This window comes from Triticum dicoccoides, chromosome 1A, assembly GCF_002162155.2.
Source record: "Triticum dicoccoides isolate Atlit2015 ecotype Zavitan chromosome 1A, WEW_v2.0, whole genome shotgun sequence".
Classification (NCBI taxonomy): Eukaryota; Viridiplantae; Streptophyta; class Magnoliopsida; order Poales; family Poaceae; genus Triticum; species Triticum dicoccoides.
In genome coordinates, this window is record NC_041380.1 from 564,795,992 (window position 1) to 564,821,988 (window position 25,997).

At 47.9% G+C, this 25,997-nt stretch overlaps 1 protein-coding gene and 1 non-coding gene across 2 annotated transcripts; both read left to right on the forward strand.

The window, feature by feature from the left end:
- Positions 1-871: 871 nt before the first annotated feature.
- On the forward strand, positions 872-1,391 carry LOC119334625. Its single transcript, XM_037607195.1, has 2 exons — positions 872-943; positions 1,056-1,391. The coding sequence occupies exons 1-2, from the start codon at positions 872-874 to the stop codon at positions 1,389-1,391; spliced, it is 408 nt and encodes a 135-aa protein (XP_037463092.1).
- Positions 1,392-22,202: 20,811 nt separating this feature from the next.
- TRNAD-GUC lies at positions 22,203-22,274 on the forward strand. Its single transcript has one exon. It is a non-coding gene; the product is annotated as a tRNA-Asp (tRNA).
- The last annotated feature ends 3,723 nt before the right edge of the window (positions 22,275-25,997 follow it).

Below are 25,997 nucleotides of genomic sequence, written 5' to 3' on the forward strand. Positions count from 1 at the left end.
CTCATACAAAAAAGGGGGATTTGCTTCGGCATTTCTTACCTTGCAAAGTCTTGCTACAAAGAAGAAACAACTAAATGATATGTGTTGTAGTGATGCTTGGAACAATGCAAGCATACACGTACAAGGAAAGGAAAGTCGGCTCATGCCACCATTATTAGTAGGACATTTTGGAAGAATGTGTCTCTTTGCATCAAGGTAAGAAAATTAATAATGTTTTTTAATTGTGTCTTGTCATCTTGTGTTATATGTAATATGTTAAATACTAATGTTGTGCTTATCGTATGTTGCAATGCAAGGTTTTTGAGACATTGGTGAAGGTGCTTCGATTGGCTGATAGTGATGGACAGTCCATGACCTCTATGTATGGAGAAATAATAGAGGCAAAGAAGGGAATATTGCTTGCGGTTGAAAATTCAGAGAAGGACTATAAGATCATCACAACAACCATGGAGGGCAAGATGAATGGGAGGTTAGATACGCCATTGCACATGGCCGCATATGCACTGAATCCCTATTATAGTTATGCTACCCCAAGCATATTTGTCGATGTACAGGTCATGAGTGGATTGATGGAAGTTATTGAGACCTTCTATCATGATGATGATGAGAAGCAAAATAAAGCACTTAACATAGACTTGCCAAGGTTTAAAAATAAGGAGGGCATGTTTGCAAAGTTGGCTGCCTCCAAAGCTATAACGAATGCAAATTTCAATCCTGGTAAGCTTGTTCTCCTACATACTCTTTGCCTTTTTGCATTTTGCATTTCTGAAATTATGGGTTGATGGATTGATGCATAATACTTTGTTTTTTGTTTTCTCATGTAGGAGAGTGGTGGGAAACTTATGGACTACAAACTCCTATGTTGATGCACATGGCTTTGAGGATACTCAACTTGACCACAAGTTCTTCTGGATGTGAACAGAATTGGAGTGTTTTTGAACAAGTAACTCTTGAATCTCAACTTGTAGTTGTTCAAATTTGATATTTAGTTCCTTACTTTATTTATGAACAAATGTGAATGGCTACTTGATTAGGCTTTACTTTGCAATTTTTAGGTGGATGCTAAGAGGAGAAATAAACTAGATGCAAGTCATAGGGACAATCTAGTTTATATCCAATTCAATGGAAGAATGATGGACAAAAGAAAGAAATGTTCCTCCTCTCGTGATGTTCTCCTTGGTGAAGATGCTTCCATGGCACAAGATTGGATATGTGAAGATGCATATGTTGAGGACGAGGTTGATCCCGACACCACCATTGATGATGAAGTGGGAGCCACCGAGGCTATAGAGCCTCGTAGGAGTGCAAGAGTGAGAGAACTCCATGAAGTAGAAGAATTTGTTGCTGATGAAGATTCAGAAAATGAGATTGCTTTGGAAGAGGAGATATAATTTGAGTCTGATAATGATGAGATGATTGAAACAAATGAGGACGAGGATGAGGACGAGGACACAACATAACCTTAATTCCTTGGTTCATGCTATTTAGTATTTAGTATTTACCTAGTAATTTATTTTGGTTGTGGCCTTGTGGGAGAAGGAGAACTTTGTCTACGTGTGCTGTTTGGTATCTTCCTAGTTTGAGTTCTCAACTTGTCATGCAATGCAACTATGCAAGATTGCAAGAATCCATGAACGATATTTTTTGTGTTTTATGGTTGAGGACCTTGTTATGTTATGCACTTATGCAAGAAGTCAAGAACTATGATTATTCCATTTGTGTTTTATGGCTGTTGTGAATTGTCACCTGTGGACCTTGCTATGTCATACTATCATACATACTTGTGGACCTTGTTATGTTATACTGTCATATCATACATACCTGATACTTGTGGGCCTTGCTATGTCATGTGATACATACTTGTGGACCTTGTTATGTTATGCAAATTCAAGAACTATGATTATTTATTATTAAGTTACTACAAGTCTTAGAGATAGAGCACATAATGATTGTTGCCATACTTGTTGAATATATCATATTTTAGAGCATTGTTGTCACACACACGTACACTCATTCAACATTTTGCTTTTTTTTAACTCACATGTCACAACTCACATATGACCTCGGATCAAAATAATCAAAACATAAAAGTTGTTCGCCTTGCCGATACGAATAACTTTCATGTTGATTTTTTTCATATTAGGTACTTACTCATTCCAGGGCATTTAAATAAATTCTTGCATGGCCAAAATCTGATCCCAACACAAATCTGATCCCAACACTACGATTCTGAGATTTATAAAAAAACAGACCGATTAATGCTCGACCGATTAATTCCAATTAATCGGCGGATTCACGATTAATCCCTACTCCCTAGTTGACTGAGCAGTTACCGATTACCGATTTCCTGAACATTGCTATCAAGTAGTCATCATATTGAGCTAGCCAAACGTTCATAACGTCTGCATCTGCTCCTGCAATAGGTTTGTCACCTAGCGGTGCATCAAGGACATAATACTTCTATGCAGCAATGAGGATAATCCTCAGATCACGGATCCAATCCGCATCATTGCTACTAACATTTTTCAACTTAGTTTTCTCTAGGAACATATAAAAAAATAAACGGGGAGCAACATCGCGAGCTATTGATGTACAACATAGATATGCTAATACTACCAGGACTAAGTTCATGATAAATTAAAGTTCAATTAATCATATTACTTAAGAACTCCCACTTAGATAGACATCCCTCTAATCATCTAAGTGATCACGTGATCCAAATCGACTAAACCATAACCGATCATCACGTGAAATGGAGTAGTTTTCAATGGTGAACATCATTATGTTGATCATATCTACTATATGATTCACGCTCGACCTTTCGGTCTCCAGTGTTCCGAGGCCATATCTGCATATGGTAGGCTCGTCAAGTTTAACTTGAGTATTTCTGCGTGTGCAAAACTGGCTTGCACCCGTTGTAGATGGACGTAGAGCTTATCACACCCGATCATCACGTGGTGTCTGGGCACGACGAACTTTGGCAACGATGCATACTCATGGAGAACACTTTTATCTTGAAATTTAGTGAGAGATCATCTTATAATGCTACCGTCATAACTAAGCAAAGTAAGATGTATAAAAGATAAACATCACATGCAATCAAAATATGTGACATGATATGTCCATCATCATCTTATGCCTTTGATCTCTATCTCCAATGCATCGTCATGATCTCCATTGTCACCGGCATGAAACCATGATCTCCATCATCTTGATCTATATCAATGTGTCGTCACATGGTCGTCTCGCCAACTATTGCTCTTGCAACTATTGCTATCGCATAGCGATAAAGTAAAGCAATAATTTGGCTCTTGCATCTTATGCAATAAAGAGACAACCATAAGGCTTCTGCCAGTTGCCGATAACTTCAACAAAACATGATCATCTTATACAACAACTTATATCTCATCACGTCTTGACCATATCACATCACAACATGCCCTGCAAAAACAAGTTAGACGTCCTCTACTTTGTTGTTGCAAGTTTTACGTGGCTGCTACGGGCTTAGCAAGAACCGTTCTTACCTACGCATCAAAAACCACAACGATAGTTTGTCAAGTTGGTGATGTTTTAACCTTCGGAAGGACCGGGCATAGCCACACTTGGTTCAACTAAAGTTGGAGAAACTGACACCCGCCAGCCACCTATGTGCAAAGCACGTCGGTAGAACCAGTCTCGCGTAAGCGTACGTGTAATGTCGGTCCGGGCCGCTTCATCCAACAATACCGCCAAACCAAAGTATGACATGCTAGTAAGCAGTATGACTTATATCGCCCACAACTCACTTGTGTTCTACTCGTGCATATGACATCTACGCATAAAACCTAGGCTCTGATACCATTGTTGGGGAACGTAGTAAATTTTTTTCCTACACAAGCAAGATCATGGTGATGCATAGCAACGAGAGGGGAGAGTGTTGTCCACGTACCCTCGTAGACCGAAAGTGGAAGCGTTAGCACAACGCGGTTGATGTAGTCGTACGTCTTCACGATCCGACCAATCCAAGTACCGAACGCACGACACCTCCAAGTTCAGCACATGTTCAACTCGATGATGTCCCGTGAACTCCGATCCAGCAGAGCTTCACAGGAGAGTTCCGTCAGCACGACGGCGTGATGACGGTGATGATGTTGCTACCGACGCAAGGCTTCGCCTAAGCACCGCTACGATATGACCGAGGTGGAATATGGTGGAGGGGGGCACCGCACACGGCTGGGAGAGATCAACTGATCAACTTGTGTGTCTAGAGGTGCCCCCCTGCCCCTGTATATAAAGGAGCAAGGGGGGAGGCCGGCCGGCCCTCTACGGGCGCGCCAGGAGGAGGAGTCCTCCTCCTAGTAGGAGTAGGACTCCCCTTTCCTACTCCTACTAGGAGGAGGAAAGGAAGGAGGAGAAGGAGAAGGAAGGAGAAGGAGGAAAAGGAGGAAAGGGGGGTCGGCCCCCTAGTCCAATTCGGTTTGGGCTAGGGGGGCCGCGCGCCCTGCCTCCTCTCTTCCACCACTTGGCCCATGGGGCTTGTCGGTGTCAAAACCGGCGGATCTCGGGTAGGGGGTCCCGAACTGTGCGTCTAGGCCGGATGGTAACAGGAGGCAAGGGACACGAAGTTTTACCCAGGTTCGGGCCCTCTTGATGTAGGTAAAACCCTACGTCCTGCTTGATTAATATTGATGATATGGGTAGTACAAGAGTAGATCTACCACAAGATCGAAGAGGCTAAACCCTAGAATCTAGCCTATGGTATGATTGTTGTTCTGTATGTTGTCCTACGGACTAAAACCCACTGGTTTATATAGACATCGGAGAGGGTTAGGGTTACACAAAGTCGGTTACAATGGTAGGAGATCTACATATCCGTATCGCCAAGCCTGCCTTCCACGCCAAGGAAAGTCCATTCCGGACACGGGACGAAGTCTTCAATCTTGTATCTTCATAGTCTAGGAGTCCGGCTGAAGGTATAGTCCGGCTACCCGAACACCCCCTAATCCAGGACTCCCTCAGTAGCCCCTGAACCAGGCTTCAATGACGACGAGTCCAACGCGCAGATTGTCTTCGGCATTGCAAGGCGGGTTCCTCCTCCAAGTACTTCATAGAAGATTTTGAACACAAAGATAGTGTCCGGCTCTGCAAAATAAGTTTCCACATATTGCCATAGAGAGAATAATATTTACACAAATATAATTTGCTGACGTATTCCGTAGTGTGACATCGCACCGCGGCCAAGCCTTTATTCGAATCGTTTTATTGTCCCACCTCAGCGTGTCATGTGAGGTGGTTTCCTTGGCATGTCTCGTCGAAGCAGAGATCGTGTCCCCTTATTCCGGGATTCTCATCAATACGGGCGTGGGTAACCCAACCGTGCCATTGATTACAGCGCTTGGAGATAAGCGAGTTTTACCAGGCTGGTGGGGACACGCAGTTGCATCCACCCATATAAGGGGATAAGGATCCACCTTTTCACCTACGCCTTCTTCCTCCTTTGCCTATCCATTTTCGCGCACTCGAGCTCCAGCGCCCAAGTCCGCACTCCCCACCTTAACCTTTTCCAGCCATGTCCGGAGCGGGAGGCAAGTGGATGGTCTCCTCCGTCACGGAGGGACACATCAAAAAACTGAGGAAGGCTGGATACTTGTCTAATGACATCGCGTACCGGCTTCCCAAAGAGGGGCATCTCCTCCCCACCCCAAGGCCCCATGAGAGGGTAGTGTTCCTTCCCCACTTCCTCCGCGGACTGGGCTTTCCTATCCACCCATTCGTCCGGGGACTCATGTTCTACTACGGCATGGATTTCCATGATCTGGCCCCGAACTTCATCCTAAACATCTCGGTGTTTATCGTCTTGTGCGAGGCTTTCCTCTTCATCCGCCCCCATTTCGGCCTATGGCTCAAGACTTTCAATGTCAAGCCGAAGGTGGTGCGCGGCAATCAGGCGGAGTGCGGAGGCGCCATGGTGGGCAAGATGCCCAACGTCTTATGGCTCGAGGGCTCCTTTGTGGAGACCCTGAAGGGGTGGCAATCGGGGTGGTTTTACATCACCGAGCCGCGCGACCCTGAGTGGGTCGCAGCCCCTGAGTTTCGGTCCGGACCCCCAACACGGCTCACGTCCTGGAAAGAGACGGGCCTGTCATGGGGCAGCAAAGGAGAGGTGACTGGACTGCAAACATGCATCCAATCCCTGATGGACAAGCAGCTCAAGCTTGTCAACGTAGTCCAGGTTATGCTCATCCGCCGGATCCTCCCGTGTCAACAACGGGCCTTCAATCTGTGGGAGTTCAACCCGGCGCAGCACCAAACTCTGAGCAGGCTCTTCGACACGATGTACGAAGATGCCTGGAAGGTGCTTTTCAAGGGCGCCGAGGCTCCCGCATCCGCTACCGAGGATCGCGGATTCGGCGCGCAGCGTCACGCTAGCGCGGTAAGTTGTTTGTACCTTTTATAGGGTATTAGTTTTTCATAGTTTAACTCTATGCGGGATCTAAGCTCCCTTACCTTTGACAGGATTGGCAGGTGAAGTCCGGACAGATCGACTGTCCGGCTCCTTTGCCCGAAGATCCAACCGATGCCCGCTTGGCGAAGCTGCTGGTTCTGGCACCCTACGTGGTGCTAGAGAAGAAGGCCACAGGGACTCGAAAAAGTGCCCGGCGCCAGGAGGTGTCGGGTTCATCATCCGACGGCTCCAAGGCGCATTCCTCCCGTGAAGACGAGGAGGAGGAAGAAGATACCTCTCCCCCTCCAGCGGGGGGAGAGAAGAAAAGGAAGGCCGCCCTCACTGGGGAGGTCGAAGGGTCCAAGAAGGGGAAAACCCTTCCTCCGAACTACATCACCAACGCCGACGACGGCGGAGAGGAGTGGCCGCTCACGGCCAAGCCCCTGGTGAAATCGTAAGTATCCGGATACCAGAGTAATTCATAGTATTCCTTTATTGCACAACTTTCCCTTATGTCGAATATGATTATGCAGCCCACCCAAAGACCGGCTCGACCCGTCGTCGAGAGGTTCACTGGACTCGTCGGATGTGAATTCGCTTCCGGCGGCTACCTCCCCCCGCCCTATGGACGACGCCGAAGTGTTGTCCCAACAGGTTCCAAGCCAGGAGGAGGTGGTCCTGGAGGCGCCGCAAGGCGACCTCCCGGAATCCAGGTGTAAAGGGGATAAAACCCCCCAGGGCTCCAAGTCCGGCCCTAGGCCGGACACCGCTCCGGAACCTTCAAAGGTTCCAGAGTCCGGCGGGCGACCTCCTTCCAAGAGGAGCAAGCCCACCGTGCCGGTGACCCCCATCCAACCGGAGGCGCCGGACAATCTGTTGGAGGTGCTCAAAGGCGCCTCCATCGACGAGGAGCACCGCACCATTATGAGTGCAGTGCTCCAGAAGGTTCAGTCCGCCAAGAACGGACTGACTGAAGCTTGTGCTAGCCTTTTAACAGGCTTTGAGGTAAGTAAAGAATGTGTAAATAATATTACCGCATAGACAGTAGCCCCTGATGCTCTGTTTGGCGTTCGGGAAGAAAAGCCGAATAGAGGATCAAATAAAATTCGCAGGAGTCTAACAAAAAGGAGTCAATATGCGTATGCAGGCTTCTCTGCTGGCGTCCGCCGTACTGACTGCGGAAGTGGACACGCTAAAGCAGAACCTCGAGCAGTTCGAGCAAGAGCTCGGGCGTGCCAAGAAGCAGCTTGAGGACAAGGAAGGTAAGAAATACCTTGTTTAAATATAAATAAAAAAGGTGCAATTGCAAAAAATGACAGGATTATCGTGGCTATTATAGGGGCCACGTCTGAGGTGGCGACCCTTAAGCAAGCGCTGGTCGAGGCTGAGATGAGGGCGGCCACGGAGCGCACCGAGCGGGAGAAGTATGAGGCCCAGGTTGGCGAGGTGCGGCAAGAGCTCCAGGCTCTCATGAAAAAACATGAGAGTTTGGAGCTTGACTCGAAGACGCGAGCGTCCGAGCTCGCGATGGCTATTGAAAATGCCAAGTCTGCCAAGGCCGAATCCCAGAAGATCCTCCAGGAGTTGGATGCAGTGAAAAAGATAGCGGTGGGTAAGGCATTCTTTATGCAAAGCAAACACATAAACGTGAGTTACTTGTTACTTACTAGAATCCGGAGCTCTCCAGGAGCATTCGCAGATCTTCCCCGTAGCGTGTCCGATGCCGCCGCATTCTATCGAGCCGAGGAGGGCGGCTCGATAGAGAAGGTGTTCTAGTCTCAGTATGATGAGGCCGGACACCCCGTGCCCCTGAGCGACCAGCTGAAATAACTGGTCGAGCTCCACAAGGCGGCCGAACAGGCCATGAAGGGCCTCATAGTTCGGCTGTGGCCTGGAGAGGCTCTGCCTGGGAGCTATTTTGGGCTGGTGCGATGGCTGGTGGGGGCCTGTCCAAGTCTTGAAGTCATCAAGCGCTCCGTCTGCATTGAAGGTGCCCGTAGGGCCCTTGCCCATGCTAAGGTGCACTGGGGCAAGCTGGATGCTGAGAAGCTTGTGAAGGATGGGCCACCGCCGGGGAAAGAGCATCGCAAGCCCGAGAATTATTATAAGGATGTTCTGAAGGGTGCCTGCCTTATAGCGGATGAATGTTCCAGGGATGAAATTTTTGAGTAAAACTTGCTCATTTTGTCCTGTGCGCTGAAAACTTGTTCATATGCGCTAAGCAATGCTGTTGGAATTTAAAATATTACCTTATGTGCGGCTATTTATCAGTTCTGAGAGATGGCGAGTCGTCGGCTTCTGCCCCCGTGCCGCTAGTGCTGGGGTGTTCGGGGATAAACCTGAGCGCTCTTTTTCCCATGTTTGGGTCCTTCGAGGGAGGCGCTCAGCACAACGAACAAGGCAATCGGACTATAATGCGTGAACACTCTCACTTAGCCATAGAATTCTATAATTTTAAATTTCGGCGAAGCCCCTGGTATTTGGAAGACCAAGTTCGGGGCGCTATCCACGCCTTGGCCGGATAGAGCCGACTCCTCGCTCTAAGCGGCATAAGGGTTTAGGGACTCGAAAAACCTCTCGAACAACGACCAGCTCTCGCTTCATCATGACAGTCAGTTTTAGCTTTCTCTACTGAGGTGCTCGACCCAGCTCAACTAGGGCACAATCGCAGTAGTTCTCCTAGTGCTACCTTAGTCGACATAGCGGAACGTAAGGCACCAAAACATAGGAGCCGGGCAAACCCAACTATTGACCCAAGACATGATTCGGAGCCAATGCATATAATGTTATAAGTTCGGGGTGCCGCACTTGTTAAAGTGTTCGGACTTCTCACACCATATTGAGGGGTACTAAAGCCCCTGGCGTATTTTGGCCATACCAAAGTGTACGGGTGCAACATGTCGTTAAGGAACATATATTTGTAAAAAAAAGAGTAATGCAAAAATAGACAAAAGCTATGCATTGTTTATTAAAAAGGGTTGCGATCAAAGCAGAACGATACAAATAATGCGATAAGCAAAAGGTTGGACTATTTAACATGTCCGTTCCAGGGGCAGGCTGCGGAATGGTATGCGAAACAGGTATACTGCTCGTGATAGAGACCACCTGGGAGTTCCGTAATGCGGCATGGCTTGTCTGCTTCCCTGGTTCTTGCATCGTTTGTGCGGCAATTGAACTGCCGAACAGGCCTTCAGAAGAATGGAGTCCTGAAAGTAAGAGAAAATTAAAAAATCGGCAGCCCCTGGTGCGGTTTAAGCCGTGTTTCGGGCGTGCCGTGATGGTGCCCCTCCCCCTGTACCCATGGTATTTCTAGAGCGTAGTTATGTACGCGAAGCACTGGTGTCGCATTTTTGCGAGGGCTGGGCTTGGGGCCGCATTGCTACGCCTGCTCGGAACGTGCCAAGCGGTCTTGTTGTAGGTTACACCGGGCGCGCTTGACGGTGTCCGGACGTTTAATGGCTGGACTGGAAAACTGCCTGGAGAGGCTGCTTCGTACTTCCGCTGTAAGGGCCGCCATGTGCTCCTCTGTTCGGATAGAGCGTTCGGTGTTTCCATTGACCGTAATTACTCCTCGAGGGTCTGGCATCTTGAGCTTAAGGTATGCGTAGTGCGGTACCGCATTGAACTTGGCGAATGCGGTTCGCCCGAGCAGTGCGTGATAGCCACTGCGGAATGGGACTATGTCGAAGATTAACTCCTCACTTCGGAAATTATCCGGAGATCCGAAGACCACTTCAAGTGTGACTGAGCCTGTACAGTTGGCCTCTACACCTGGTATTACGCCTTTAAAGGTCGTTTTGGTGGGCTTAATCCTCGAGGGATCTATGCCCATTTTCCGCACTGTATCCTGGTAAAGCAGGTTCAGGCTGCTGTCGCCGTCCATAAGGACTCTAGTGAGATGAAATCCGTCAATAATTGGGTCTAGAACCAATGCGGCGAATCCGCCATGATGGGTGCTAGTGGGATGGTCCCTTCGATCAAAGGTGATCGGGCAGGAGGACCATGGGTTGAACTTTGGGGCGACTGGCTCTACCGTGTATACGTCCCTTAACGCGCGCTTCCGCTCCCTCTTGGGGATGTGGGTTGCGTATATCATGTTCACCGTCCGCACTTGTGGTGGGAAACCCTTCTGTCCATTGTTGTTCGGCGGCCAGGGCTCTTCGTCGTCATCGCTATGCAGCCCCTTGTCGGTATTTTCGGTATTTAACTTGCCTGCCTGCTTGAACACCCAACAATCCCTGTTGGTGTGATTTGCCGGCTTTTCGGGGGTGCCATGTATCTGGCACAAGCGGTCGAGTATTCGGTCCAAACTGGACGGCCCCCTAGGATTTCTTTTGAATGGCTTTTTCCGCTGACCGGATTTATAGCCTCTGAATCCGGCATTAACTGCCGTATCCTCAGCATTGTCGCCGTTAATGCGGCGCTTCTGCTTGTTGCAACTAGACCTGCCACTACTGTCCCTGGTATCCGAATTACCAGGGTTCTTGGTCATATTGTTGCTATGAGCAAGCCAGCTGTCTTCTCCCGTGCAAAAGCGGGTCATGAGTGTCGTGAGTGCTGCCATAGATTTCGGCTTTTCCTGTCCAAGGTGCCGGGCAAGCCACTCTTCACGGATATTGTGCTTGAAGGCTGCTAGGGCCTCTGCGTCCGGACAGTCGACTATTTGATTTTTCTTTGTTAGGAACCGTGTCCATAATTGCCTGGCCGATTCCTCTGGCTGCTGAATTACGTGGCTTAGGTCATCGGCGTCTGGTGGTCGCACATAAGTGCCCTGGAAATTGTCGAGGAATGTGGCTTCCAGGTCCTCCCAACAATTGATTGATCCTGCTGGCAAGCTGTTAAGCCAATGCCGAGCTGGTCCTTTAAGCTTGAGTGGGAGGTATTTGATGGCGTGGAGATCATCGCCGCGGGCCATGTGGATATGAAGGAGATAATCCTCGATCCATACCGCAGGATCTGTTGTGCCATCATATGATTCGATGTTTACGGGTTTGAAACCCTCGAGGATTTGATGATCCATTACTTTGTGTGTGAAGCATAGTGGGTGTGCGGCGCCTCTGTACTGGGCTATATCATGACGTAGCTCCAATGAGCTTTGTCTACTGTGTTCGGCCCTATCGGATTTGTGTCCGGCGTGACGGTTACCGTCTCGAGTTTTGGGGCTCCCACGCGATCCATAGATCGATCTTGTTTGCCTTGCCTTGTCCTCCAACATATCTCGCAGGTCAGGCGCATTTTCCCGTGCCTTGGTACGGGGTGCGGCTTGAGTGGAGGGCCGAGAGGCCTCTCTGTCGCATCCACGAGGTGGCCGGTCGGCCATATCAAGTGTTGGTGATGTAGGTTTAAGTGCTTCCTCCTCTAATCGGGGTAGCAACCTGCGCTTTGGGTAGCTCTTGGAGGGGCGTTCGAGTTTATGCTCTTCGGCCGCAAGGACTTCAGTCCATCTGTCGACTAGCAAATCTTGATCAGCTCTAAGTTGTTGCTATTTTTTCTTGAGGCTTCTTTCCGTGGCCATAAGCCTGCGTTGAAACGCTCTTGCTCGACGGGATCCTCTGGCATGACGAATTCGTCATCGTCGAGGCTTGCCTCGTCTTCGGAGGGAGGCATATAATTATCGTCCTCGACCTCTCTGTCTGCCGCTCTCTCATGAGGGCTGGCTTCTCCATCCTCCTGTGATGAATCTTGCTGGAGGGGGTTTTCTTCGGCACTCTCCGGAGTATTATTATCTCCTGTGCTAGAATCGCCGTACTTGCTTTGGCGGGATTTTGAGCGGCGCCGCTCACGCCAGCGCTTAGGCTGTTTCTTGGAGGGGTCATCCTCCGTTGTTCCATCGCCATCTCCTTCTTTTGGGGTGTCCACCATGTATATGTCATATGACGAGGTGACTTTCCAGGGCCCAATAGGCGCTGGTTCTTCATCGTCTCCTGCATCGGCGTCCATACAATCGATGTCTTCGGAGTCGAAGTCGAGCATGTCAGTTAAATCGTCGATAGTGGCTACAAAGTGGGTGGTGGATGGGCTTTGAATTTCTTCATTGTCCGTATCCCAATCTTGCTGACCGTAGTCCAGCCAGGGCTCTCCTGATAAAGAGAGAGACTTTAGTGTCTTCAGAATATCGCCGAAAGGCGAGTGCTGAAAGATGTCGGCAGCAGTAAACTCCATGATCGGCGCCCAATCGGATTCGATCGGTAGGGGCGCGGAGGGTTCGGAGTCCGGAGAGGAGTCCGGCTCCTTGGAGTCACGAGTCTCATGGAGTGCGGGGCTGGTGTTCGGCTCGATCGCCGTTGGGATCGCAGCCCCTGAGGCGGCGTCCAACCACCCATCCTCGATCGGCGCAATTGGCTTCGAATTAAGGGTCGAAGCCGATGCGGGTGCGGCCTCCAGGGCACTGTTCGGCGGCAGAGCTAGATCATGCTCGTCGTGACAGTGCGGCGCGCTCGGCAGTGGCTCGAACCCATCGAAGATCAAGTTCCCGCGGATGTCAGCCGTGTAGTTTAAACTTCCAAATCTGACCTGACGGCCAGGGGCATAGCTTTCGATCTGCTCCAGATGGCCAAGTGAATTAGCCCGCAGTGCGAAGCCGCCGAAGACGAAGATCTGTCCGGGGAGGAAGGTCTCACCCTGGACTGCATCGCTATTGATGATCGTAGGAGCCATCAAGCCTAACGGCGACGACACAGAGGAACTCTCAATGAAAGCACTAATGTCGGTGTCAAAACCGGCGGATCTCGGGTAGGGGGTCCCGAACTGTGCGTCTAGGCCGGATGGTAACAGGAGGCAAGGGACACGAAGTTTTACCCAGGTTTGGGCCCTCTTGATGGAGGTAAAACCCTACGTCCTGCTTGATTAATATTGATGATATGGGTAGTACAAGAGTAGATCTACCACGAGATCGGAGAGGTTAAACCCTAGAAGCTAGCCTATGGTATGATTGTTGTTCTGTATGTTGTCCTACGGACTAAAACCCTCCAGTTTATATAGACACCGGAGAGGGTTAGGGTTACACAAAGTCGATTACAATGGTAGGAGATCTACATATCCGTATCGCCAAGCTTGCCTTCCACGCCAAGGAAAGTCCCTTCCGGACACGAGACGAAGTCTTCAATCTTGTATCTTCATAGTCCAGGAGTCCAGCTGAAGATATAGTCCAGCCATCCGGACACCCCCTAATCCAGGACTCCCTCAAGGCCCATTACTTCTTCTTCGTATTCCCGTAACTACCCGGTACCCCCGAAAATACCCGAATCCCTCGCAACCTTTCCGATGTCCGAATATAGTCGTCCAATATATCGATCTTTACGTCTCGACCATTTCGAGACTCCTCGTGATGTCCCCGATCTCATCCGGGGCTCCGAACTACCTTCGGTACATCAAATCACATAAACTCATAATACAATTGTCACCGAAACTTTAAGCGTGCGGACCCTACGGGTTCAAGAACTATGTAGACATGACCGAGACATGTCTCCGGTCAATAACCAATAGCGGAACCTGGATGCTCATATTGGCTCCCACATATTCTACGAAGATCTTTATCGGTCAGACATCATAATTAACAACATACGTTGTTCCCTTTGTCATCGGTATGTTACTTGTCCGAGATTCGATCGTTGGTATCTCAATACCTAGTTCAATCTCGTTATTGGCAAGTCTCTTTACTCGTACCGTAATACATCATCCTGCAACTAACTTATTAGTTGCAATGCTTGCAAGGCTTAAGTGATGTGCATTACCGAGAGGGCCTAGAGATACCTCTCCGACAATTGGAGTGACAAATCCTAATCTCAAAATACGCCAACCCAACAAGTACCTTCATAGACACTTGTAGAGCACCTTTATAATCACCCAGTTACATTGTGACATTTGGTAGCACACAAAGTGTTCCTCTGGTAAACGGGTGTTGCATAATCTCATAGTCATAGGAACATGTATAAGTTATGAAGAAAGCAATAGAAACAAATTAAATGATCAAGTGCTAAGCTAATGGAATGGGTCAAGTCAATCACATCATTCTCCTAATGATGTGATCCCGTTAATCAAATGACAACTCATGTCTATGGCTAGGAAACTTAACCATCTTTGATTCGACGAGCTAGTCTAGTAGAGGCATACTAGTGACACTCTGTTTGTCTATGTATTCACACATATATTATGTTTCCGGTTAATACAATTCTAGCATGAATAATAAACATTTATCATGTAATAAGGAAATAAATTATAACTTTATTATTGCCTCTAGGGCATATTTCCTTCAAAAAGTGTCGCACCTCAGTTCCACGTCGCAGAGAGCGGTGGTAATTCGCAAGTATTTTCTATGATCTTTCTAGGGTAGATGAGATTGTATGGCCAAAGAGCGTCGAGAGAGGAGCCATCAGAGGCACATGCAGCCACTACAGGAATCGGCGAATTTCTTGTTAGCCTCAACCAGACGACAAAGGTTAAAAACCAGACGCCAAAGACTTTGCCGTCAGCTCATTGTCAGCAAAGTATAAATCGGCAAAGAGCTAATTTGCCCCTAGCTTTCTATCCGGCAAACGGCAATGGGCAAAGCATTTGTTGTTAGCTTTTACATCCAGCGAGTCAGCAAAGAAAATTAATAGCCGTCACCTACAACAGTCTTGGCAGGTTCCCCCCCCCCCCAGCCGCTTTGCTGTGAGTTTTGTAGGGAGCAGAAGGCAAAGAAACTAATTAAAAATTAAAAGAGCAGTTGTCATTCCTCTCACGGAATGGACATCCGCCATCCATGACGACATCTTGAGCCCTCCCTTCCAGCGCTTTCCTGGCCACTGGAGCCCCGCTACGTCATGTCATTGCCGGTGAGACCATGTCGCATCCCTTCTTCTTCCTCTCTTCCCTCTCCCCCTCTCCATCATCTCTCTCTAATCCATCTCGCACGAACTGCCATGGGTCCGCCCATTTGCATGGTGGTCGGGCCGGTGCGTGGTGCCCGTGTTGGGGAACGTGGTATTTCAAAAAATTTCCTACGACCACGCAAGATCTATCTAGGAGATGCATAGCAACGAGAGGGGAGAGTGTGTCTACGTATCCTTGTAGACCAAAAAGCGGAAGCGTTTAGTAACGCGGTTGATGTAGTCGAACGTCTTCGCGATCCAACCAATCAAGTACCGAACGCACGGCACCTCCATGATCTGCACACGTTCAGCTTGGTGACGTTCCTTGAACTCTTGATCCAGCTGAGGCCGAGGGAGAGTTTCGTCAGCACGACGGCGTGGTGACAGTGATGATGAAGTTACCGATGCAGGGCTTCGCATAACCACTATGACAATACGACTGGGGTGGAAATCTGTGGAGGGGGGCACCGCACACGGCTAAGAAATCAACTTCTGTGTCTATGAGGTGCCCCCTCCCCCGTATATAAAGGAGGGGAGGAGGGGGTCGGCCGGCCTCATGGGGCGCTCCCTCAGGGGGGAATCCTACTCCTACTAGGAGTAGGTTCCCCCCTTTCCTAGTCCAACTAGGAGGGGAAGGAAGGAGGAAGGGGAGAGAAGGAAGGAGGGGGGCTCCGCCCCACCCCTTGTCCAATTCGGACTAGGGGGCGCGCGCCATCTCCTGGCCGGCCCTCTCTCCTGTAAGGCCCATAGTGGCCCATTAACTTCCCAGGAGGGGGCGGGGGTCGGTAACCCTTCGGCACTCTGGTTTTATCCGGAACACTTCCGGTGTCCGAACAACATGGTCCAATATATCAATCTTTATGTCTCGACCATTTCGAGACTCCTCGTCATGTCCGTGATCACATCCGGGACCCCGAACAACCTTCGGTACATCAAATCACATAACTCATAATACATATCATCATCAAACATTAAGCGTGCGGACCCTACGGGTTCGAGAACTATGTAGACATGACCAAGACACATCTCTGGTCAATAACAAATAGCGGAACCTGGATGCTCATATTGATTCCTACATATTCTACGAAGATCTTTATCAGTCAAACCGCACAACAACATACATTGTTCCCTTTGTCATCGGTATGCTACTTGCCCGAGATTCGATCGTCGGTATCATCATACCTAGTTCAATCTCGTTACCGGCAAGTCTCCTTACTCGTTCCGTAATGCATCATCCCGTAACTAACTCATTAGTCACATTGCTTGCAAGGCTTATAGTGATGTGCATTACCGAGAGGGCCCAGAGATACCTCCCTGACAATCGGAGTGACAAATCCTAATCTCGATCTATGCCAACTCAACAAACACCGTCAGGGACACCTGTAGAGCATATTTATAATCACCCAGTTACGTTGTGACGTTTGATAGCACACAAGGTGTTCCTCCGATATTCAGGAGTTGCATAATATCATAGTCATAGGAACATGTATATAAGTCATGAAGAAAGCAATAGCAATAAACTAAACAATTATAGTGCTAAGCTAACGGATGGGTCTTGTCCATCACATCATTCTCTAATGATGTGACCCCGTTCATCAAATGACAACACATGCCTATGGCTAGGAAACTTAACCGTCTTTGATTAACGAGCTTGTCAAGTAGATGCATACTAGAAACACTTTGTTTGTCTATGTATTCATACATGTACTAAGTTTCCGGTTAATACAATTCTAGCATGGATAATAAACATTTATAATGATATAAGGAAATATAAATAACAACTTTATTATTGCCTCTAGGGCATATTTTCTTCAGTCTCCCACTTGCACTAGAGTCAATAATCTAGTTCACATCGTCATGTAATTGCACGCCAATAGTTTACATCTTTATGTGATTAGTTCACATCTTCATGTGACTAATGCCCAAAGGGTTTACTAGAGTCAATAATCTAGTTCACATCGCTATGTGATTAACACCCAAAGAGTGATCATGTTTTGCTTGTGAGAGAAGTTTAGTCTACAGGTCTGCAACATTCAGATCCGTATGTATTTTGCAAATTTCTATGTCTACAATACTCTACGCGGAGCTACTCTAGCTAATTGCTCCCACTTTCAATATGTATCTAAATCGAGGCTTAGAGTCATCTAGATCGGTGTCACAAGCTTGCATCGACGTAACTCTTTACGACGAACTCTTTTATCACCTTCATAACCATGAAATATTTCCTTAGTCCTCTAAGGATAATTTTGACCGCTGTCCAGTGATCTACTCCTAGATCACTATTGTACCCCCTTGCCAAAATCATGCTAAGGTATACAATAGGTCTGGTACACATCATAGTATACTTTATAGAACCTATGACTTGAGGCATAGGGAATGAATTTTCATTCTCTTTCTATTTTCTGCCATTGTCGGGTTTTGAATCTTTACTCAACTTCACACCTTGCAACACAGGCAATAACTCCTTCTTTGACTATTCCATTTTTAACTACTTCAAAAACTTGTCAAGGTATGTACTCATTGAAAAATTTATCAAACGTCTTGATCTATCTCTATAGATCTTGATGCCCAATATGTAAGCAGCTTCACCGAGGTCTTTCATTAAAAAATTCTTATTCAAGTATCCTTTTATGCTATCCAATTATACTTATCGTAAAAAATCTTACCTTGCGGTGATATTTGAATCTATACAATTTTCTATTTATCGTATTGTTTCAAATATCACCGCAAAGTAAGATTTCTGATATGTGTTATTTTATTCTCTACAAGAACCTATAAACTAACACACACAAAACCAATTTTACAGAAACTTTACAGTAAAATTTCATACAATATATTCAAAATAAATATATGTGATTGTGAGTAGGAATATTGCTCTTTTGTAACTACGCAATTCAAGTATATCAAAATTTAGTTATACATGTGTATACCTAACCATATATAATGATAAAATATCTGAAATGTTGAAATATAAAATATATTATTACAAATACACATGAAAAATATCTCTTAATTTCTATTACCTCTGTCCCGAAATATAAGTCGCTGGGGGAGTTCAGTTTACACTCCCCAAACGACTTATATTTAGGAACAGAGGGAGTAGCCTTATAGGTGTATTGTTGTGGAGAAATATGACAACCGGAAATACCAGCTCTAGTTAATGTCACACACACACACACACACACAAACACATCCCCCTCCTGTTTTTGCTTCGCCAAATGCAACAGAACCTTGTTTGCCGAAGGAGGAGTCGATGCAAGGGCCTAGAATGCTCGGATGTGCTGCTTCTTAACCATCAGTGCGACATATCGAATGGCTAAGATTCAAACATATCCTTACATTATTTAGTACATCCTCTATTGCTAAATATAAGACGTTTTGAACTGGCAAAACGTCTTATATTTAGGATCAAATATAGTAATTATTATAGGTATAGAGAGAAACAAATACTAGTGAATGCCGAAAGAATGCAAGAACTTGGCATAATGGTTGAGTAGGTGTCATTGTTGCTGAATATACTACATATGAATTATTTTAATTATTTGGCAATGGAATAATAGAGAGTTTTAGGTTTTATGAAAGCATCACTAATACCCGTAAGATAATAGTTGGTAAACTTTGACCTAGGAGTTTAATTTCTTGAAGAAGAAAAAAGACTTAGCAACTTTTTCCATGTGACATTCGGTAGATGTGAAACGGGCTTGCTAAAACTCAGTCGACTAAGATTGAACCAAGCCTCAATTGAACTTGCAACATTTTGTCGCATCGTTTGCAATATTGTTCCTACCAGTTGTAACATCCGTCTTGTTGGTTGTAGCATGTCACCTGTCATCGATTGTAGCACGTAATCTCACCGGTTGCAACATTCCTTCAATGGCGGTTAACATATTTAGTAAGAATGGTTGTAGCATAGGTTGTCGTTGCTTGCAATATTGCCGCAACAATTTTTACCGCCATTTGCAACATCCAACCATGCTGATCATAGCACTATAACTACGTTGATGTCACTTGACTGAGACTTCGTTAAGTCTCGGGCAACTGAGTTCTAGACGCACCATCTGAAAACAGCGTACCCTGCCTTTGAGATTTTGCTTTCTAGTACTAGCGTACTGCCATTGCTAAAAAACTTATTTTCCTTGCATCTTCAGAGATATATTCAATTTCCTTGCACTAATGTACACTGTGATCCATTGATCCTCCGGCGTGCGCCTGCTCGAGAAGTCGATATGAGAAGGAAAAAGTTCATTTTAAACCCTGAACTTGTAGAGGTTTGACGAATCAAACCCTCAAGTCCAAATGGACCAAATCCCTGTCATTTGCACCTTGAACTACGCAATCTCGGTCAAAATCGAACCCTGACATCGTTTGAGGCATAAAAATGCTGACGTGGCAAATGTCAACCACGATTCGTCTGACTGGTGGGCCAGGGAGCGGCAGTGTTGACCACGGCGCGTATCCGTCCTCCACGCTGGGTCGGCCGATTTGTTTTTTTTCTGTTGCACTGCTAAAAAATGTGTGAACCTATTTACAAAACTTGTTGACCTTTTCGAATCCATGAATTTATTTCCAATCCACGTACTCCTTTTTCACCTTTTCATATTTCCAAAATTCCTTGTTTTCTTAAATCCGTGGACTTTTCATGTGAAAATATGTTAGCTTCTTTTCAAAATCATTGAACTTTTCATAAATCCGTGATTTTTCAACAAAAAAAATTGTCAACAGTTTTTTTTCTAAATTGATGACCTCTTTCCAACTCCGTGAACTTTTTTGAAATTGATGAGGTTTTTTCAAAATTGATGAAATTTTATCATATTCATGAACTTTTTCAAAAATGATGCATTGCTTTTCAAAATTGAAGAACTTTTTGCAAATCTATGACATGTTTGTTCAAAATTGATGATTTAAAAATAAATTTATGGTTTAAAAAAACGTGGTTTTTTCCTCGAAACTTCACGAAGTTTTTTTTCCAAATTCATGAATTTTTTCAAATCCATGAACTTTCTGCCAAATTCATGAACTTCTATTCATTTACATAACTTTTTCAAATTTCTACGGATTTTTTTGATTTCCCTGAACTAAAAAACGGTGAAATAGTTATGTTGTCCTAATAGTGCACCACTGAATGAAGATGACCTAGTGGTTAATGGGAACAACCATCAACATAAACGTCTGGAGTTAGTATCTCGCCACTCACAAATTTATAAATTTTGCTTTGTTTTTCTTTTGCGTTTGCTGGGCCATCGTACATGTCTAAATTCACTTTTTTTAAAAAAAATTGTTCACAGTTGAAAAAACTTGTTCAGGTTTTCAAAATTTGTTCACAATTTATGAAAATGTTCACGCTTCAAAAATGAATATTCAATTTTTTTACGATCTCCTAACATTGGTCGTATGTTGAAGAAATTTTATTCACATTTTTTCCAAGAAATGTTGAAACAAACCCCTGATCTGCCGCTTTCTTAGTTGTTACTTTTAAACATAGTGGTGCTTATAAGTTGTACTCAGTCCGAGCTCAGCTGGCTAGCAGAGCTAGCAAGCATCGCGAGGTTGGGAGTTTTTTTTTAGGGCTGCGAGGTTGGGAGTTTGACTCTGATTGCAAATGCGTTTATTTCTTTCGATTCGCTCGGCTCCTGCGAATTGGGTCCGCCCATTTGCGCGCCACCTTTAGCGGGCTGCTCGTTTTGACGCTAATGAGCGTTGAGCTACCCGTAAAAAAACGAGTGTCGAGTAGGAGCTCTCAGTCTTTTCCGCAACGAATCCAGGCGCGTTGTCTAAAAAAACAAAAAAATCCCGGTCATCTTTTGCATTTCCGAAGGTTCGATTTAGACCGGGATTGCATAGTTTAGGGCGCAAATGACAGGAATTTGAACTTGAGGGTTTGATTTGCCAAATCTCTACAAGTTCAGGGTTTAAAATGGACTTTTTGGTATGAAAAGCATGGCACACTCCATCCATGCTGTTGCTGGCAATCTACTCCTACGGCTTTTGCTGCATGCGGTGGTCGAGGGTTCCGTCCCCTCTACGTGTACGCATGGCGCGACAAAGCGCAAACTAGGTGCGTAGGTAGGTAGGTTCAGTGCCGGAGCGTGCATGGGCCGGACAGTGTATCCTCCTCCTACCCAGAAAGATCGTGCGTGCTTGCATGGCCGCAGATCCGCTGGAGCGAGATGGCCGGCACATGCACGGAGAGGTGAGGTGACAGAGGTCAATGGCTTGTAGGGAGAAAGGGCGCAGTGCAGAGCCATTAATTAATGGGAACAGGAGCTAGGGCTAGACACACAGGTGCCGCCACAAATGCGCAGCAGTTGCATGCATGGGCTGCCGTCTCCGCCGCGTCTGTAGCCAGCGGCAGGAGGAGGAGGCTGCGGCCACGCGACGTTGCCTGGTCTCCGTTGAGCACTGCTGCCATGCAAAGGGGATGGAGGAGCCCGGCCTTTGACCTGGCAGGCCATGCAAAGTACCCAATTTCCTCCTGTGAGATCAGAAGCAAGACCAACGCGACTCGTGTATTTTGCTGGAGAAATAGGCCGTTATGTTAATGGGGTGGCGGGTGCGTGATCTGCGTCGCACGGTTCAGTTCAGGAAAAGCAGAGCAAGGAGGGGGCAGCCGCAGTGGCAGGCAGCCAGCAAGGATGGGACGTCGCTGCGGCCCGTGGCAGCGCGGACAAGACGTGAGATGCTGGACGTGCCCCAGGCTCACAGTCACAGTCGCAGCAAAACTGCAGCAGCGTCGCCGCGCCCGCGCACGCCTTCCATTTAAGTGGCGCGGCGGCCGCCGCGAGACGGGGTGCCGGCACGCTGCGGTGCGGCGGAATTGATGGCCGGGTCGATCGGCGCGCTGTCGCCTACGACGTGAGGCTGATCAAACGCGACCAGTTCAAGTGTGGCTGATCATGTAAGTTTTGCCAATTAAATTAGCATCAAAGGTCGTTGTAGTATAGTGGTAAGTATTCCCGCCTGTCACGCGGGTGACCCGGGTTCGATCCCCGGCAACGGCGCTTCACTTTTTTTTAGCAAACTATGTTAGGCACCAGCTGCACTTACAGCTCGTCAGTAAGCAAACGGCGAGATTTTTGCAGATGCAGGAGTTAGCGATGGCAGCAGCAAACCAACGTCGTTTCCGTCCATGTTTTTTTGCACAACTGCAGGAGTTGGCGGTGGGAGCAGCAAGCCAACCAATATTCGTCCAACCCCTCCAGAAAAAAAGCAATATCCGTGCAAAGTTAACATCGTCAGGTTTACTCTTGATGGGAATACTATGATTCAACATTATGGTAGCACATATACCATTAACAATAGACCATACTATTTACTAGACGAAATACAGCCCGATGGAATTCTCTCTCATACGTAGATGATGATAAACCACACCGTAGGAATCTATCACTGGCCGGTGCCAGTATGACATCGACTACAGGGCACGAGGTGCTCTGTAGTCGCGATGCATCTACCCGCGATCTCCACGGCTCTGTGAGCTTCCGCGATAGATAGTTTTTTTTTTTTTGAAATAGACGCGGGAGAGCTGTGTATTTCATTGATTAGAAGGGGAGGTGAAAGAACGCCGAGTACAGGGTGCAGGCTAACGCATTAGCTTGCGGAACAAGAAATTCAGAGAAAGCAAAAGAGAAAATAAATGGGCTACTCTCGCAAAATTAGGTGCCGGCCTTCTGCCAACGCCCAGTCGCTTGCCTCCGATAGCAGGAGGTGCAAGACTTGCCGCGGCGAGCGTTCCGTGGCACCGCCAAAAATGCGCATGTTGCGCTCCTTCCAAATCCACCAAAAACCAGAAGGATAACCGACTTCGCCAGCTTCCGAGTGGAAGGCGCGCGACTCATGCAGCTTATCCAGTCGATCCATGGCGTATCCAGCGTTCATGCAGCCGGGTTTAGCTCCGGGACAGCGAAACGGTGCGCCACCATTTCCCATAGGTGTCGTGCCCAAGGGCATTCCTTCATGAGATGCACCGATGTCTCAAGGCTCCGCATACATAGCGGGCAAAAATAGGAATTTGGCCATTGCTGGGCAGGTAGGTGGTCAGCTGTGAGGATCCGCCGTTGGGGCGAGCAACCATGCAAAGGTACGGAGTTTGGGCGGAGCCTAGGCCTTCCAGATCTCCTGCCGCAATGGGAAAGTAGTGTAGATCTCCTTCCAGATCTCTTATACGCGGAGGCCGTCGTGTAGACACCATTTTCTGTTAACCTCCAGCGGAAAGAATCCGTGGTGCCGGGGGGGAGCGGCTGCCGGGGATTGACACACGCCCATAGCCTGACAAAGGAAGGCAGCATGTCGGTGGTCACCCGGCCACGCAGGTCTTGGATCCAACTGCTCTCTAACAGTTCCTGACGCACGGAGCGCGCCTTGCGTCTTGAGGCCTTGAATAGGTCAGGGGCGATCACGAGCGGCGCGCCCTCGGGAAGCCAGCTATCATACCAGAAACTAGCCCGGTTGCCATCCCCAACGGTGACCGCACATGCTGCCGCAAACATATGCCGTTCCACAAGTGTCACCGGGACCGGTAAACCCTGCCAGGGGACAACCGAGGTCCTTTCTGCCCAGAGCCAGCGGAGGCGGAGCACCACGCCGAACCGCTCAGGTCGACGATACCGAGCCCGCCAAGATCCCGCGGGCGGCAAACGCGGCTCCACGCGACTTTGCAGTGCCCGCCATGGCAGACCTCCTCCCCCCGCCATAGCCATGCACGCCGCAGCCGATCCAGCTCCTTACGAACCCATGGCGGGAGCGCATAGACGGCCGACCAGTATATGGTGAAAGCAGTCAGGACGGAGTTGAGGAGAACCAGCCTCCCCGCAAGGGTGAGCAGCCTGGCCTTCCAGCGCACCAGGCGTGCGCGGAGCTTGTCCAGCAGCGGTTGCAGGTCCACTTTACGCAAGGCCCGGAGCGACAATGGCAGCCCCAAAAAATTGCAGGGGAAGCTCTCAACCCTAGCCCTCAGAGGCGAGATCACGTCGTGCACGTCCAACTGCTCGCACCTTATGGGGAGGACGACACTTTTCTCAAAGTTTACCTTGAGCCCGGAAACTAGACCGAAAGTAGTGAGAATGGAGCGGAGAGCTGCCAGCTCGGTCTTCACGGGGTTGAGGAAGAGAGCCACATCGTCGGCGTAGAGGGAAGCCCGTAGCTGCGGCAACCGACCCTGGAGCTTGGAGATGACCCCTGTGTCCACTGCGACATCGAGAAGCCGTTGAAGAGGCTCCATGGCGAGGATGAATAAGAATGGCGACAGAGGGTCACCCTGACGCAATCCGCAACAGTGAACTATGGGCCGGCCAGGCACCCCATTGATCAGAACACGCGACGAGGAGGTGGCAAGGAGCATGGAGATCCAATCGCACCATCTCGGGCCAAAACCTCGAGCACGGAGCATGTCAAGCAGATATGGCCAGGAGACGCTGTCGAAAGCTTTGGCGATGTCGAGCTTGACGAAAAGCATGGCGCGTTTGAGATGGTGGAAGTGGCGTGCCACCCCTCGGGCAAACATGAAGTTATCCTGGATGCAGCGCGCTTTGATGAACGCAGACTGGGCCGGGCCAACAAACTCGTCAATCCGCCGTGCGAGATGCATCGCAAGCACCTTCATGAACAGCTTAACCACACTATGGAGTAAGCTGATCGGCCTGTAATCCGCCATCGAAGTCGCGTCCACCTTTTTGGCCAACAACACAATGTTAGCCGTGTTCAGGCGATGCAGGCTCGCCCGATTCAGCTGGTGCAAGGAAAACGAGGCGATGAGGACGACGAAGCGGCGAGAAGAGAGACGAGTCGCTGGCAAGGAGGGTCCGCGGCTCTTTCGCGCCAAAAACGATTCGCCTGGCGCCCCCGAGCGCCCCCCAGCGTGCCGGGTTCGGGTTGGGTCCGCCGGCGTCAATTTTGGCTCGAGCCGGCAAAAATTGGGCCCTTGAGGGCGCGACTGGGCCGACTTTTTGACGCCGGCGACCGGAAAATCGCCTGGGGCCATTGTTGGGGGCGCGGTTGGAGATGTTCTTGCATGGAGGATGAAAGAATCCAAGGATGGAGAAGCATCAAGAAAAGAAACTAGGGAGAGGATGTAACGACGCTGGGAGAAGGCCGCTATTGAATCCACGAATTCGATTTCCAAGTTCTTGAGGTGGGGGAGCTTGGAAGGTAGCATTGGAATGTTAACACTCTAAATAAAGACAGACCACAAGATTAAGCATGTGTTTTTCCAACATAAAAGTGCATATCATTGTGACTATACATACTACTAGAACACATACCTCGGCAAGAGAGTCCATGGTAAGCCTCTCAACATTTCCTACGATGGATGGAAGTCTGGCGCGAGCATCAGAGAGAAGAATAAACGACAAATATACATCCTTAAGTTGAGAAGAATTTCTAACAGAGATTTCTATCAAGGTCACACCACCACAAATACGACGAAAAGTACACAGATTTGGAGCATTGATCTCCACCCGCATCTTCTTGGTTCCTAGTACTATATTTAGGAAATTGAGTTTCTGCAATGCACAAGGTATCCGCAAGCAAATTATCTCACTGCAATAGAAGAATTCAAGCCGTTCCAGGGCTGGAGATTCTGAGAGCAATAACCCTAATCCTTCTTCGGTGATGCTGACATTATGCAGTACTAAAGTTGTCAATCTTCTCAAGAGGCCAAGTGTCGACGTGGGGTTAAAAGGGCAACAAGAGAGGCGAAGAGACTCTATCGAACTTGCAGCCGCCTC